Below are 16,766 nucleotides of genomic sequence, written 5' to 3'. Positions count from 1 at the left end.
ATGGTAGTGTGTGGCTTGGAGGTCATCTTCTCGGCTTTTAGTGAAATTTAAGTGAGGTAGGAAAAATCTCATTCACTTTTTCATGTCACTTCTGGCTCAAGCGAACACTTCCAACTTGCAATTCTTGCATTCCTCTATCTCTCTACAGTGTTTGGTTACTCAATTATTTTTGAATTGCATCAAAATTGTACTTAAATTTATAAATTAATTCTCTAATTTTTCTTCCAAACTGAGGGGCGTTTGTGGATTCTAAGTATATATCTAAGATCAACTCGACAAACCTACGCAATTATATTGGGTTTTGATTTTGGTCGAAATTATTGAAAAAGTCACCATGGTTGAAATTTTGGCTAAGTATGGGTTATTTTAATTATACATAGGCTAAATCCTTAGGTTTGAAGTTTTTGGAGTAGCTCAATGGTCATGGCAACCATGGGTGAGTATTGGTTTGCTTTCTTCACCCTACAACACAAGATTTAGGAAACTTTGTAGGACTATGAACCATTGCTAGAAGTACCCCCCAATCCTGTCAGACCTTAAAACGAGCAAACCAGTGTGAAAACAGAGCACAGCCACGCAAAAATGTATAGTTCTCCATGACCGGCTATATTTAGCAAATGGGTTATCAGAACTGAGTAAGTCTTGGTGCTCGAAAAGTCCTTTATATATATAAATCAATTCACTCTAGATAGACCTCCAATTGGACTTTTGGAGCAAAAGTTACATCCAATTGTATAAAAAGGGTAATTTTTCGCTAACTATAGACTTTTTGAAGCTAGTTTTTCATGCCTTCTTCTAGATCCCACCCATATTTTCAAATTTAAATCGACCCCATACCCTAAGAAGGCTAGTTTTTCATGCCTAGCTCTATCCCACCCCTCTTTTGCAAGGATAGGATCATCTCTTACACACAGAAATACGACAAGCAGGGCTTTATCACCCCATCTTCCTCACGGAGTTTTTGTAACTAATCTTCGAACTGTGACCTATGGTGAGTAACGTACCATATCAATACGTCAATACAATGATTCCACCTGTTTTCTACGGTGAACACATGTATGCATATCCTTTTATTATGAGTACACCAATGATATCCTGTATACATTATTTCCACCTGATTCCCATGGTGAGAACATATGTATGCATATCTTTTGCTTATGAGTATACCAATTGCATCTACTCCCATGTACCAATATACACTACCGGGGGTCCTACACTGGTGGCAAGATTGCATCGTCTAACTCCCACCTACACCATGCTCCAAGAGTGCATGCTATGTAAGCAGGTAGGGGAGCTTCCATGGGAGTTGATGTTGGTATCAAACAACCAATGGACATACCCACTCACATAGACCATCTTGTTAATCCTACACCACTTGTAGGGATGGTATCTGTTGATGATTCCATAAGAATGGCTGAAGCTATTGAAGAGCTATTGCAACTAGAGAACATGCTACTCTAGTAGCGGCTACTCCTCTAGCTCCTAGAGAAAGAGAACATGATAGAAGAAATTCTAGGGTGTGGAGCATCATCTCCAAGGCCATGAATAAGTTTAGTGGTTTAGGAGATGTCAATGGACATCTTGAAACCTTTGAACAAGTTTGTGAAGCCTTATGAGTGAATGAGGATCCCACGAGAATTGGTGCATTTGGATTCACCCTTGAGCATGAAGCTATAAAGTGGTTTTGAACACTAGAACTAGAAAGCAAAGCAACAATGTACAAAGATTTGAAATAGTTATTTTCGATTGCTTACAACAAAACTAGTGCCAAGTGGAGTTCAATGAACCAGCTTAATACACTTAAGCAAAAGAGGGAGAGGCAATATAATTAACCTCATTTTGGGTTTAATAGAAGCACTCTCTTCTATACAGGAGAGTAGCAAACAATAAGTGTCATGGAAATGCACTACAAAAGTTGTAAAGATTATGAGAAAAGTTATCCAATGGCCAAGCTTATTAGTTAAGTTTTCAGTTTTAAAGCGCTCAAGTGTCTATAAGGGCCAATTGTATATAAGACACTCATATCCAGCAAAAGGTGTTGGTAAGGTTATTCTCATTGATGCAAATGGTGCAACAAATAATTTGTTAAAGAATTGGCCATCAATCTCTCTGCCATTGCTAGGGTAGGCCTAGTGGTCTAATTTGTTGATGATAGGTGTACAATTCACGATGGACTGACATCACTATGGTATGATGACATGCTACTCATAGGCCCTAATGAGGAGAATATTTGGTTGGAGAGTGCATCACACCTTTATGTGCCTCTTTTTTTCTTTCTTGGTTGGCAGCACAAGTCTTTCTCTCTTCTCTCTTTCTCAAAATTTTCCTTTTGTGCTAAGTGAGTTTTTGTCTACTTCTTGCTCTTGCTCTTGTGTATGTGTGTCTTTGCATGCTTAAAAATCTATATTTTTAGTTTTGTTTAGGTATTGTGTCCAGACAAGAGTGGATAAGGTGGTTGTAAAATGGTGAAAGGTATAGTAGATGTTTAAATTTTTTGTTGTTTTTGGTTTGTTTATGAGTACTTGGGAAGCCTAGAGGAAAGCGATCCAATCAAATTTTGTTTAATTTTGTATTTGGAACATTCTTACTTTTTCACGAGAAAAACTAGGTTGGTGTTATTCTTGTTTTTTTTTTCAAAATCACAAAAACTATAAAAAATATTCTTGTTTGAGTCTTGTTGTTAACCACACTGGTTAAAATCAAATTTCAAGCGTAGTTATGCTCCTTGTTGTCCTAGATGTACATAGAGCTAGGAAGTTAGTTTTGGTCCCCAATTGTAAATGGGCAGCCACCATTGTAAAAAGAGAGCTCATGTATATAAGTGATTTATGAAATATGAAAAGGGACAATCCCATTATCACAATTGAGTCTTGCCTTCTCTCACTCTCTTGTGGCTATGGTGGTAAGATTGTATTGGTGAATGCTTGCTTGCTTGATTGTGGTGTGTGCATGGAGTGGATGATTCTTGTCTTGTCTTGTCTTGTCTTGTCTTGTCCCTCTTCTTATCTTCTTCTCAAGATCCCTCTTGCATACACATTGACATTGAGTTGAGGTAAAGCTCTCCATAGCCCCCTCCTCTTTGCTCACTACCTAGATTCACTACCTAGATTGTGAGGCTCCATTTAAGTGACACAAGTGGAGGTGGAGTGAGCCCCTAGCGGCCTCACATCGGGGAGTTAACCCTCAGTAGGGTTGGCTAAGTGTGCTAGTCTCCGAACCGACCCTTTCATGGCATATTTCTCTTCTTCTCTCCCTCTCTTGTGCAAGGTACTATGTTGACTTGGTTAACATCCTTGGTGCCGCTGTGTTGGGGATCGGCATTAAGCTTAGGGTCCTCCATAATCGACTACTTTTCTAGAGTCATTGCATAGCACGGTTGGAGTGTGCAAATACACTAGTGGTGGTTGTTTGTTTGGTATGTTTATTTGCTGTTGATTTTGTCTACTTCAACTATGGAGTTCAATGAAGCAATGGAGCATGAGGAGCTTGGGAGTCTTCATCGGATGTAGGAGACACAAGTAAGTGCCTTAACTTTGCTCTTGAAGTTTATCAATTTTGGTTTTCTTCAACATTTGCATGTACCTTTCCTCAAGACACACCTGTACCTCCCCTTAAGACATGCCCGTGTCCTTATCTCAAGACACGCCCATGTCTTAATCTTCATATAATAAGCGCATACCTGTATCTTCCACCTCCTAAGCAAACGCATGTACTCTTCTAGTAGACACGTTCGTGTCTTTCCAAAAGTGTATGCCCATTCCATCTTCCAAGAATATGCCCGTGTATTAATCAACGTACGGTCGTACCTTCCACACAAAAAAACAGAGACTGTCCACACAGAGGGGCCCAACACTACTATTTCTCACATTTATGCACTTACATTCGGGGAAATTGGTGCAAAACAACCCTCTGTCCGATGACATAAATCCTCCTGATACTCCCTCTCTCATAAGATCAGACCCTTTGGTCGATACAACATGGAGCCAAATGGTGTTGGTCTTTGATAGCACTAGTGAGAGTGAGTAGCATCCTAGCATGGGACGTACTACCCCTGACTTAGAGACAGGAGGAATGGTAGCCCAGTGCATGGACAGACCACTTGCCTTAGAGCAAGACCCAACATTCCCTACTCATTCACAAAGAAGCCATGTTTCAAGACTCCGAAGCTTTATCCTGGGAAACACAGAGTTAGATAACCCACATCCTAGGGAAAGAGGCATGGAACACCAGCTTGAAAGAGAGCCCATATTGCCTCTAGACTAGGGAACAAAAATGGGGCAAAGTGAAAGTAACCCAACCTAGACTAATCCACCAGTCTAGGGGGAAATGCCCACCACTGGAACGGCCAATTCATACCAAGACCGTAGGAGGCTAGTGTTAAACCTAGGTCAAGAACCATCTCTCCAGGGGCCTGAAATGACATATCAAAGAGAGAGAGCCTACCTAACCCAATCATATCAACCCATGACACCAATATACTAACAGTACCCGCCTTGCGGGGTACACCCTGGTGGATACCATATGGGACCTTATGAAGAAGAACAGACTAGTACTCCCTTGAGACAAGGACCCCCAATGGTATATTATCCCCTTGGCCTAGCTCCCCCACCTATCTTATCCCAACTAGCACCCACTCCAGCCATGACATGACTAACCCCTAAAATGTTGATAGCCATGGAAATAGGGAGGGGGGTAGCTGTCGGAAAGAATCACACTGCGCCAACACCAGTTCAGCCCCCATAAGGGCCAAAACAAGATCAAAACAAACCAACCAACATCTCTAAGTGGATCACCAAGTGAGGTGTTCGGCCACATGGATGATCAAGTCAAGGTGAGTGCCTTTGGCCTAACCCTAGATGGCAATACTAGCCAGTGGTTTAGATACCTAAAGGTAGAGGATAATGCCACCTTTAAAGACTTGAAAGAGGCCTTCAAAGTTGGATACTATCACCAAGGGACCTGATGGAGTCCAGTTGAGCAACTGCATAACGTGGCAAACAGAAGGATGGGGAAACCATCCGGGACTACATCAACCAGGTAAGGTATCTCCATTCCCGCTGTGCTGTAGAGCGACAGAGATATATTCTCTGATGAAAGGTTGATCGGGAGATTCCTTGAAGGGCCTAGACAATGTATCCTTGGATAATTCCTTGTATGCTCTAGCCCATACTTCCTTTGAGCAATGCTGCAGGAGTGCTATAGACTTTGAGGATAATTTCAAGGAAAAGTGTTCCTGAGAACTATAGGAGGACACGTCCATGGCTTCCTTCAAAATAACCAACATAAGATCTAACGGGAAAAGCAAGGAGTCCACCTTTGGACAACAAGTTGAATAGCTAGCTATGGTATTAATGCAGCAGATGACCCAGCATTGGAGAACTGGATCGAGTCGGCCAACCCCATATTTACCCCAAGAGGGAACTAGTGTGGTGCTCGATTTGTTGAGCTAACCATACTAGCACGGAGTGTTCACATTTGAGACCTCGTCCCACTCTCTACTGCACTTATTGTGCCAAAGATGGGGCAATCATGAAATTGTAAATTGGTACCAGCAAAGAGCTGCTTAAGCCTGAGCCTTGCCTCAAGCCTTACAAGCAAACCAGGCAACCATTGGCCTTGGCAGCACCTGCACTTCATAATGCACCTCAACCAGGCCATGAAGTGGCCCAGAGAGGAATTCTTAGGGTACCAGAAATGCCCTTACCATCCCCCCCGCCGGTACTCCCTCTCCACAACCCTAATTACCTCCTCGAATCACCCCTGGCTAGTTAACCTTGACTGAAATCTTTGAAGAAGGTGATGAGGGGGAAGCTACTAAAGGGATCACCTTCGAGCTCCTTTAATCAAGCAGTACACCCTCCCAGATTCTAAGCCACTATGTGATGGAGGGAGACCAGATGTACCCTATATACCTAGCCACCCCAAACCCGTGGGGGAGGGACTTGAACAACATGGCTAAGCAAGACCACCCATGCAAATATTATCATTGTGCGCAACAGGACCCATAGAGTAGCTAAGTCTCCGATTAAAAAAGGAACGGCAAGTACCCCAGTGAGTGCTTCCACCTTAACCCCTCTATGCATAGGGTGCGGAATTGACCATATGTACAAGGACTGCTCGATGAGAGCAGGCACAACAGGGAAAGTCCATGAAGCTAATCCTAGCACCAGCATTAAGATGCTAAGTGTAAGAGATGGCTTCATCCACACAGTCCCTGTTAACGCAATGACTAGATTGCAAAATAGAAAAAGGGCTGTAGCTCACGCTGCAACAACCTCGACCTCGTAAAATTAGGGACACCCAGGTCACACAAAAGTTCTATCCCAGAGAAAAGGGGATAGCCGCGTAGTCATAGAAAGCGGGTCTGAAGACGAAACGACCACCAATGCATCAACCTCTTCATTTGAAGAGGAGCAACTGCTACCTCCAACCCCCTAGCCAAAGAGCCGATTGATCCTAACTAGCTATCCACGAAGTTAGCTGAATACCCCAACCCCATAGAAGAAAAGGAAAGGCTAAAGGTAGCTTAAGATCTAGTGAGGGATTGTCAAGCTTAACTATAGCATGATCCTCCGACAACATACCTCCAAACATGCCCTTCGGTTTCCAACATGTGACCTACTATAAGGAAGCTCAGGAGCATACTAGAGATTTCCAAGACCAATCACCCCCTCAGAGAGACTCCCTCGAGGAGCAGCACACACTGTCGTATACCCCACACTAGGGAAATCTAGTGGCAGAATATCTCAAAAACCTAGGGGGTGACCGCTTGAAAAGAACAGATACAGAAGTCCAGGTCCCAGTACCTTAACCTCAAGAGCCTCAAAATAGATAAAGATGATCCAACGCAAGAAACTGCATCCGTTCCTAGGGACATTGCAGGTCTCTCCTCCTTTCTCTCTTCTCAAATCCAAATCCCCATTCACACCTTACTCCAAGGTCCCAGTACCTTAACCTCAAAAGCCTCAAAATAGATAAAGATGATCCAACCCAAGAAACTGCATCAGTTCCTAGGGACATTGCAAGTCTCTCCTCCTTTCTCCTCCTTTCTCTCTTCTCAAATCCAAATCCCCATTCGCACCTTACTCTAAGGTAGCCCGAGCTTATGGAAGGATTTAAAAGATTGAATGGATGGATGCCTAGGGGTAGGAATGCAAGAGCCTACAGAGCTTAACAACTCTAATGAGACAAACAAAGATGAATACATAGAGCCCAGACATGTTTGCCTAAAATCACCAATCATGAGCGTGAAAATGACAACAATAAGGAACCATTATGAGGGAACCATCTGCATAGAACTCGTAAACCCAACGAGTTCCCCAGGGGGAGGCATACGTCTTCCCTATTGACTCCGACGTACATTCGCTAAAATATGTAGGGGCGGTTGAAGCACATGAGTACTTCAATCAAGTTTGGCTAAAGAAGCTCGGCAAGGCCACCTTTGTGATCCAAACAATCCCCTCCCCAAAAGAAAGGAACTTGTTGTTTCCCAACTTGAACCCCAAAAGCTTTGCCGCTCTCTGCGTGCAAGGCACGAAACAAAAAGTTAGCGCTTGCAAAAAAGGAGGCCAAGAAATTGGTAGAAGAAGAAAGCGCTAAAGAAGAGGAGACTAAACAAGGCCCTAAAAACCTTAGAACCTTCAAGTTGGATGATCGTTTCATGTAATATGACTCGGCCCAAAGGACCCACAAAGGGAACCAGGGACATCTTATAATCGTCTAGCCAAGGTTAAAGAAGTTAACATGGCACCCCCCCGGGGAAAGATCTGAGACATATCTACATAGTGGATAACCTCTTGGATGAAGAAGAAAAAGATCTGATCGCTCTTCTCATAGAATTCTAGGATTGCTTTGCCTGGAAGTACACATATATTATGAAGGGTATACCTCCTGAAGTGGTCAAACATACCATCCTTATAGTGGACAGAGCGAGACTAGTAAAGCATACAACACACCCCCGCATGAATTCTAAATACTCCAAGATGGTCGAGGAGGAAATTGACACTCATAGATGCTGGATTCATCTATGAGATAGAGCACACATAATGGGTCTCACCCATAGTGATAGTGCCCAAGAAGAATGGAAAAGTGTGAGTGTGTGTAGACCTCAAAAAGGTCAATGCCACGACAATGCGGGATCACTATCCTTTACCCTTCACGAGCATGTGCTTGAGAGAGTCGTAGGAAGGAAGCCTACAACTTCCTTGATGGATTCTCTGGCTATAACTAAGTGTTGATTAATCCAAAGGATCAACACAAGATAGCCTTCACAACTAAATGGTGCACACATATGCATATCGTATCATGCCCTTTGGGCTAACCAATTCCCGATGCACCTTCCAATGTCTAATGTGCATAACCTACAAGGAGTATCTAACGAAAATTCCTTAAAGTCTTCATGGACGACCTTTGTGTCAATTCCACTTGGAAAGCACACCAAGAATGCTTACGGAAAGTGTTAGAGAGATGTTGGCTCTACCGAATCTCCCTGAACTCTATCAAATGCCAATTCTAGGTTCGTCATCTTGGGACACATTGTCTCAAAACAAGGAATCTCCATAGATGACAGCAAGGTGCAACTCATCCTTGGGCTACCACCACCGACCAACTTCAAAGGAGTCTAGTGCTTCATGGGACATGTTGGGCACTATTGACGTTTCATCCTTGGGCTACCACCACCGACCAACTTCAAAGGAGTCTAGTGCTTCATGGGACATGTTGGGTACTATTGACGTTTCATCTTTATATACGTCGACATTGCTCACTCCCTTTATGGACTTCTAATCATCTTTGAGTGGACAAAAGAATGCCAAAATAGGCGTATAACACCCTGAAGAAAGCCTTGGCAAGCAACTCATCCTTGAGCTCCCACCACCGACCAACTTCAAAGGAGTCCAGCGCTTCATGGGACATATTGGGTACTATAGGTGTTTCATCTTTATGTACGCCAAAATTTCTCGCCCGCTTTATGGACTTCTAATTATCTTTAAGTGGACAGAAGAATGCCAACACGCGTATAACACCCTGAAGAAAGCCTTGGCAAAAGCGCTCCCATTTTGAGGTCCCCCAATTGGGACATCATATTTCATGTCCATATCAATGCCTTTGTAATTGGGTGTGTGTTGGCTCAACCCAGTGAACATAAAAGAGATTTCCCTATTAGTTTTTCCAATCGCTCACCAACTCAACGAGGCAAAATGCAACTATACTACCACTGAAAGAGAGGGGTTAGCGATGGGCTACACAGTCAAAAAATTTCACCATTATCTTCTAGCAACTCAATTCATCTTCTTTGTAGACCACCAAGCCCTCCTTTTTCCAGTGAATAAACCCTACACGACTGGTAGGATCACTAGATGGTTGCTAATATTTCTTGAGTTGTTCGACTTTATCGTCATGGTGCGGAAGGGCTCAGAGCATGTCGTGGCTAACCACATGTCACGCATTGCCGATGGGAGTCGATGGACGACTTGCCAGATGCCGCTTTGTTCCAACTTTGCGGAAGGGCTCAGAGCATGTCGTGGCTAACCACATGTCATGCATTGCCGATGGGAGTCGATGGACGACTTGCCAGATGCCGCTTTGTTCCAACTTTGCTTAATTTCAACTGTGGGAGTCGATGAAGACTTACCCGATGTCACTTTGTTCCAACTGTACTTAATTCTTAAATGGGGAGAGGAGGTTGTACACTTCCTTGTCAACGGCCTACCCATTGATCCACTCCTCAACAAATATCGAGCAAGGCGCCTCATTAAAAAAGTAGCTCCCTATATCAATTGATTGTGGGACAACTTTACAAGCAAGGGAAGGACAAAATTGTAAGAAGCTATTTCCATGAAGACGAGTATGTCTTCCTTTTAGAAGAGGCCCACTCTGCCTGTGGAGGATGGGGGCACTTCACTGCTCACAACATCCTCATAACAGGGCTATGGTGGCCCACCTTGACGGATGATGCAACATAATATGTTAAAGAGGTGATGAATGCCAATGAGTGGCAATTTCATGCTTTAAGGACTATATGCCCTTGACCCCTGTCGTGTCCTTACAACCATTTGAAAAATGGGGTATTGATTTCGTAGGACCCATTAGTCTAGCGGCTCGATACACTCAAGCTTGATACATTATAACGGCCATAGACTATTGCACTAAATGGGTCGAAGCCAGGGCCACCCACACGCAAGTTCCATTACTAAGTTCCTTTATGAATTTTTGGATGCCCTCTTGAGATCGTGAGTTACAATGGCACACACTTTGTTAATCAAGTGATACAATTCTTGTTTTATAAGAATTCCTAGTCAACCACAGAAAGTCTTCCCCTTACTACCCTTTAAGCAATTGGCCAAACCGAGAGGACAAATAAAGGCCTTTGTGCCATCCTAACCAAAACAGTTGAGGCCAGCCACACAATGATTGGGAACAAAAATTACGTGCACTTTTGGAATATCGCACATCCTACAGGGCAGCCACAAATGCAACACCCTTCAGTTAACCTATGTTATTGAAGCGGTCATGCCTATGGAGTTTTTGGTATCTAGCTTGAGAATTGTAGTACAAGAGAAACTCACAAGCAATTTCCTCAGTTGTCACTTGTTCGAGATAGAACAGCTCGATGAAACACACCTCCTTGTGGTATACAACATGATTGTAGAAAAACCGAGGCATAAATAGTGGTTTGACGACGACCAACTCAACAATAAACAAATGAAGGAGGGTGACATGGTCCTCCTCTATAGCACAAAAAACCACAAAAGAAACTCAAATTTAGAGGCTTAGGACTTTCCTAGTCACCGAGATAACCCCGCAAGGCATGGTGCACATAGAAACGCTCGACAACATCGAGATGGCAGGATACTTCAATAGTAGCAAACTGAAACGCTACTATGGCCCACTCACTAAAACCGTACTAAGGGCCATCCATGCCAAAAATAGCAAAAAAACAGCATGAAGAGATGAAAGAAATAGCCCAACGGGAAGCCAAAGAGCGGTAAGCAAAGCGTCGGGGAAAAAACATCATGGTCAACATGGCCCAAGTAAGTAGTGGACCTCAAAGAAGAAGTCAAGGAAGTGAAACCCATGTGGTTGTGGTTAGGAATGACCACCTCGACAAGTTTCACCAAAAACTGGCTCTTGTCGACATAGGAGCTAATCACAACTTGATGTCTTATGACACATGGCTCTCCCTCGGGAGGCCCTCATTAAAAGACACCTAGTCAAACAGTCACCACAGTGGCCTCACAATTGGTTCAATGTTTAGGCACAATCACAACTTTGTTCCACATTGGAAATAACCCCTTGGAAGAGAAGTTTTATGTGATGCCTGCATGAACCATGAGTGAAGAAATTCTTCTAGGGTGCGGATGGATGGGGCACAACCTTTGCTTCTAATTCCATTGGGACTCAAGGACTGCCACCCTGCAGCTGGGCCTCCAACCAAGTTAGTGTTCTAATGATAGACAACGAATCCTTGCCCTCCAATAATCCACCCCAAGTTGATAACCGCACTCCTCTAACCGCTATCACTTTGTTCTTTGACCAATATAGAACCATGCCGCTTATTAAGAAGAGGCCTATCTCCCTTGTGAATAACCAATTACCTCACTCACCCTCATCAACACCCAACTCGGCTCAGTTGCCCGAACCTGCCTAAAAAATGCCACCACGGTTGCTAACCCCGTTCACCAACCCCACTAGTAAGCTTAACCCACCCTAGGAACACCTTCAACCTTGAGACACACAAGGTAGGAACTCTCGCCAGTGGGTACCCAAGAAGCTTTTCATAGCCCAAGGATATTATGAAGGTGCTACAACTCTGTGGATCCCTTGCCAATCCACTTCCCAAGCTCACACACCAGTAAAACTAGCTCCTCGTACCTCTCGGACGGTCCCCAATTTGACAACCACAAGTCCACAAGGTACATGAAAACCTTCGGCAAAAACACTTCCCAAGACTGACCCAGCATCGCCCATAGCCTCGGCCTCCTTGCCCAACGCCTACTTGTTATAGGTGGATCCCGAAGCCTCTACTCCAAGCTCAGAACTTCTATGAAGGCAATCAACAAATTTGGGTGCTCAAACAACCAAGGTAAACCATTCCGACCCCGATCATCGCAAAGTTACCCACTCTTCAATGGAAGTCCAAGATAGCCTCCACCACGACCACCACTACTACTGCATAGGACAAAGGGAAAGAAAAGCTTCAAGAAGACCCCTTGACCATCCAACTGCAGTCCACTGTCCTCCGACAATGATATACGCTCAACGTTGGCTACTCCCCACCACTTATCCTCCAACTCCCTCGGCATACTCCCACTCAACCACTTGCATCTCCAACCCTAGCTGCTCCCTCCATGAAAGCCTCCACACTTCCAATGGAGCTACCAGCCTCACCAAAACCAAATTGGAGCCGCCTTTTCACTATAGCAAACTGGGCAAGGAGTCAGTACAAAACTCTAAATGGGGTGCTAGCTATATAGCCTTAGGATACAAAACCTATTTACATTGTGCCCAAAAAAAAATAAGTTGCATGAAGAGATGCCCGTACCATCCTGAAGACACGGCTATACCATCCTGAAGACACAACCGTTTCCTTGTCAAACAAAGAAGCCACGCCCATACGTTGTTGAAGAAATGGCCGTACCCTTCTCACCACACGAAGCCACGACCATTCCATCTTAAAGACACAACTGATTCCTTGTCAAACAAAGAAGCCATGCTCGTACATTGCTGAAGACACGACTATACTTTGAAGCAAGAACCACACCGTTATGGACATGGCATGCTCCAATGAAGATTTCATCTCACTATCATTCTCCATCATGTTGTCATCTCAATGGACTATTTATTTTTAACATTAATAAAAAGAATCAAGATTTGAGATGATGATCAAGTTGTTTAAAGTGTTTTTGTTTAATCCCATGAAGAAACATCACTTCATTTATGTGTCATTAAATTTATTATAATATCGTGAGTTTAGGGTTTTCATGTACAAGATATAATCCCATATAGTTTCCTCAAGTTTTTACTCAGTTTCTCTCATCTTTCTCCTATTGATTTCTTGCTCTAGAATCTCATATCCAATTTTGAGGTCCTCCAAAAACTGCTTCATTAGATTCTTATAGGATCATGAAATAGGATCTTGATACTACTCCATCTGCTCATACTTGCTACTCAGGTTGTTCTCTAGAGTTCAATCACTTTGATGTATAAATCCTGGACTTCTCACCTCCTCTCACCCCCACCCTGGGAACATGACTAAGTAATGTTATAGTACTTTTTTGTGTCAAAATTTGGTGTGAATAGAGTTATGCATGAATCCATAGGGTTCACCGTTTCTAATTCCATGAGTTTCCTGCTCTGAGACTATTTTACTACTCTAACCTAAGTAGTTAAGATCACATCAAGACAATAATTTGTGGAATAGAACATCTGACTACTATATGTGAGCAATTAGTTACTATAAGATTAAAAAATAAACCATAACAAAAGTAAATAATTGAAAATGTATTGTAGGTTGTATTCTTGAAAGTGTTTGGAGTATTTGTTAATCAAAGCTCAATTTTTAATGGTACACTCTCTTTTGAAATAGCATGTTCTCCCTTGATTGTCCCGACAGGTTGGACCCTTCTCTGGTCAGCCACGTGAATTTGGAATGGAGCAAGAATATGAAATCCCAGTTGGGTGCTCTCAAAATTGGTGCAGTAACTAGTGCTTTCTTCAACTTGTCATATGCTTCTTAGCATTCTTTAGTCCATTCAAAGACGGATGAGTAGTCTGTACAATGGCTTGGCAATTTCAGCATAGAATATGATGAATCATCAATAATACCCAATGTGTCCCATATAAACCATTGCACACCCTTGATGAGCCTATTAACTACATGAAAATCTAGCCGCCGCCACCGATAGAACACTACCAAATACTATTTTCAGGATGGGACACCGAAGAAGGGAAAATATACAGGGAACGGTACTCCATAGGAGCCCATCCAATCATCTTAACAACGACAAGACACGCTAGAGGAGAGCACGATGGACGTGATGTTAGACTTACAGAATTAACAAGCCATGGACCATAGGATCATGGTGAGGAGGATGGTAGTATAGTATGGCATCAAGATACAACACATAAAGAAGAGAAATTGTGTAACCTCGCACATCTACCACTGTATCCTCGAGCTCAGATATCCAAATTATGCACATGCCTATCTATGTTGAACTACAATTATTGTTCGTAGTAGAGAGAAGTATGAAGTGGCAGTTTTGCAGCAGTTGTGTTGCTAAGGTGGTACTCCCAAAATTGTGTAATTTTAGCTAGAGTGATAATTAGTGGCCATATATTATAAACACACCCATTAGCCTTGAAACTTTATAAAAGTGAAAAAAATATCAAGTGTACATATGCAAGGTTTCATCATTATCCCATCATCGACAGTTTTGATCCTCCAAAGTATAAGAAAAATTAGAATCTAGTGATATTTTTATTTTTTATATTGAATTACACATTTTTAATATCATTATTTTTAATATCATAGATGAGCTCAAAAAGGCCAAATATGGTAATTTTGACTATAAATATGACTATACTCCAATTTTTTGGTATGTAAAAAAGCAAGATTTTTTTTTTGGCCTAGTTTTAACGGTGCATATACTAGCGCATATACCGGTGCTTTATGATATGCATTTTCCCATGGTGTACCACCACTTATACTGATGCTCGTTAACTAACGCGCCGGTAAACTGATAGCTAGTAACCCATCATTCCCTTGTAGTGACTTGCATTCATGATGAGTGTCCTTTGTGATGTGATTGGAAAGCATAGTTATATTCATGTGCCTTTGAACTTGAGGTTCTCAAATTTTTGCATATGTCTTCAAACCCAAAATAAATTTTCTTGTTTTAAAACATGCATGTGCCTTTGAACTTGAGAGATTCTCACAAACTTGAAGCTTGGGAAACCTCTTGCATAATAATTACTCCTTTGTGTGTTGAGTTTTGTTATGTGTATACTTCATTTACTATTAGATTCCAAACTTTTAAATCTTAAGAGTCTCTAAGAAACCTTTTGGGAGATCTCTTTCCATTCTCACTTGTTTTTTTTTTTTGGTCTCCTTTCCAATTAGTATTTTTTTAAACTTTACTTGTAGTGCCGAATGCATAGAGATAATTACTTGTACATCTTAAATAGGTGTCCTCTTTTTAGAAATACGGAAATGTCCTTCATTCTCCCCCCAATCTCCACCACTCCCTCTCTCCATTATATGGATTACCACCACTCCCTCTCTCCATTATAGGGATTCTATACCATGTTACTTGTTGCTTGCAATTTTTCTTTGTCCTTGGGAGGAGCACTTTGCTTCCTTTTTGGGACACTGGGAGAAAAATGTAATATTAGCTTTTGTACTTGGAGTAAGTAGTGTTCAAGCTAGAGTAAGGAGCTTTTGTACCTGAGTAAGTAGTGTTCAAGATTCTCATAATAACAAAAAAAACCAACATGGTTCACTCGTTGATAAAAATAATTAGATATACCAAGGTACATGTTCTAGCAAACAAGCATTTCTGGCTACCATCAGCTCATCACATGGTATGTATTTGACATGAAGTCAAGGGTTAGAGGCTTGGAAGGTGGGAGGTAGCTGTATACTGGTTGTAATATTCACTATAATCTTGAGATTAGGCTTCTTCTGATCGTAGCCATATCTTTTGGTCGTCGAAGCTGCTGAAGGTTTTAGGATGCCCCCCCTCAGGCGACCACATACCTGTCATTGGATCTGGAACCCACCAAGGGCAGCTATCATCCTTCACCATCAAAAAATAATCAGCACTAATGCGACCTTCAATCTTGAACGCCGAATCGTGATTAGCACTAATGCGACCTTCAATCTTAAACGCCGAATCGTGATTAGCGCACTTATCATCTAAGGTAGAGTTGCGATTTGCGGTCTCTTCAGCGGTCACCTGATTTGATATTCGCGCTGATTTCAACCTGCGCTTGCAACCAAAGCTTAGCTTCAAGCAGTCAATCGACTGGATTAAATCATAAAATAGCTAAAATATACGCAATCATGGTTAACGCTAATCGATATTGGCGATAGCAATTTGGTGATCATCATTAAGATTAATCAATTGATGGCGCATCTTGAGTATCAATTTGGTCATCATTAAGATTAATCAATTGATGGCGCATCGTGAATATTAATACATTAAAGCGCCGAACGTTAACCCAAGACGTAAGGGAGCGGGAAACCCCACCAGCAGAAGCCGTTAGGGCGATGGCTATATAAGCAGCTAACTGCAGCAGAGGACAAGAAAGCTCGAGTTGCCATAGATTGCTCACAAAGCAAAGTAAAAATGAGCAAATGCAGGTCGTATACTTCCCTTAAAGAAATGCAATGCTTAAATAACCGCGTGCGGCACAACCTGTATATTCTGATAATTCGGCTTCACGCTTTCAACGTACAGAGCAAAAGCGTATTAGAAAAAAATCGAGAATATATGCTTTTTTTAAACCTTTTGCTCCGTTAGTAATAGTATATATGCTTCTTCTTGAGCTGACCTTTTGCTTATTCATTGCCTTCCATCGTGCACACTTCATCTTTTTGTTACAAATGTCCCTAGTGCAATTTGTTGACTTATCCTAAGGCGTTCAAACGGGCACCTATCTTTTGTAAGACAACATTGAACTTGATAAATTAACCTTACCATGTGCTTAATATGAAACAGGGGAGTCGTTAACTTCTTATACATACTTGCTTGGCTTTTGTCACTTGT

At 42.2% G+C, this 16,766-nt stretch overlaps 1 protein-coding gene across 1 annotated transcript; it reads right to left on the bottom strand.

Annotated features, from left to right (window-relative positions):
* Positions 1-15,618: 15,618 nt before the first annotated feature.
* Positions 15,619-16,322, bottom strand: LOC147641982 (uncharacterized). The gene is made up of 2 exons (XM_086822088.1): positions 16,248-16,322; positions 15,619-15,981 (listed from the first exon to the last, which is right to left on the bottom strand). Exons 1-2 carry the CDS (start codon positions 16,319-16,321, stop codon positions 15,669-15,671), a joined length of 387 nt encoding a protein of 128 aa, XP_086678214.1. The 5' UTR covers position 16,322; the 3' UTR covers positions 15,619-15,668.
* Between the last annotated feature and the right edge of the window lie 444 nt (positions 16,323-16,766).

This window comes from Cibotium barometz, chromosome 1, assembly GCF_041138505.1.
Source record: "Cibotium barometz isolate CiBa-2024 chromosome 1, ASM4113850v1, whole genome shotgun sequence".
In the NCBI taxonomy this organism is placed as follows: Eukaryota; Viridiplantae; Streptophyta; class Polypodiopsida; order Cyatheales; family Cibotiaceae; genus Cibotium; species Cibotium barometz.
Note: the sequence above shows the minus strand (reverse complement) of the source record. Positions and strands in the feature narration are given on the sequence as shown.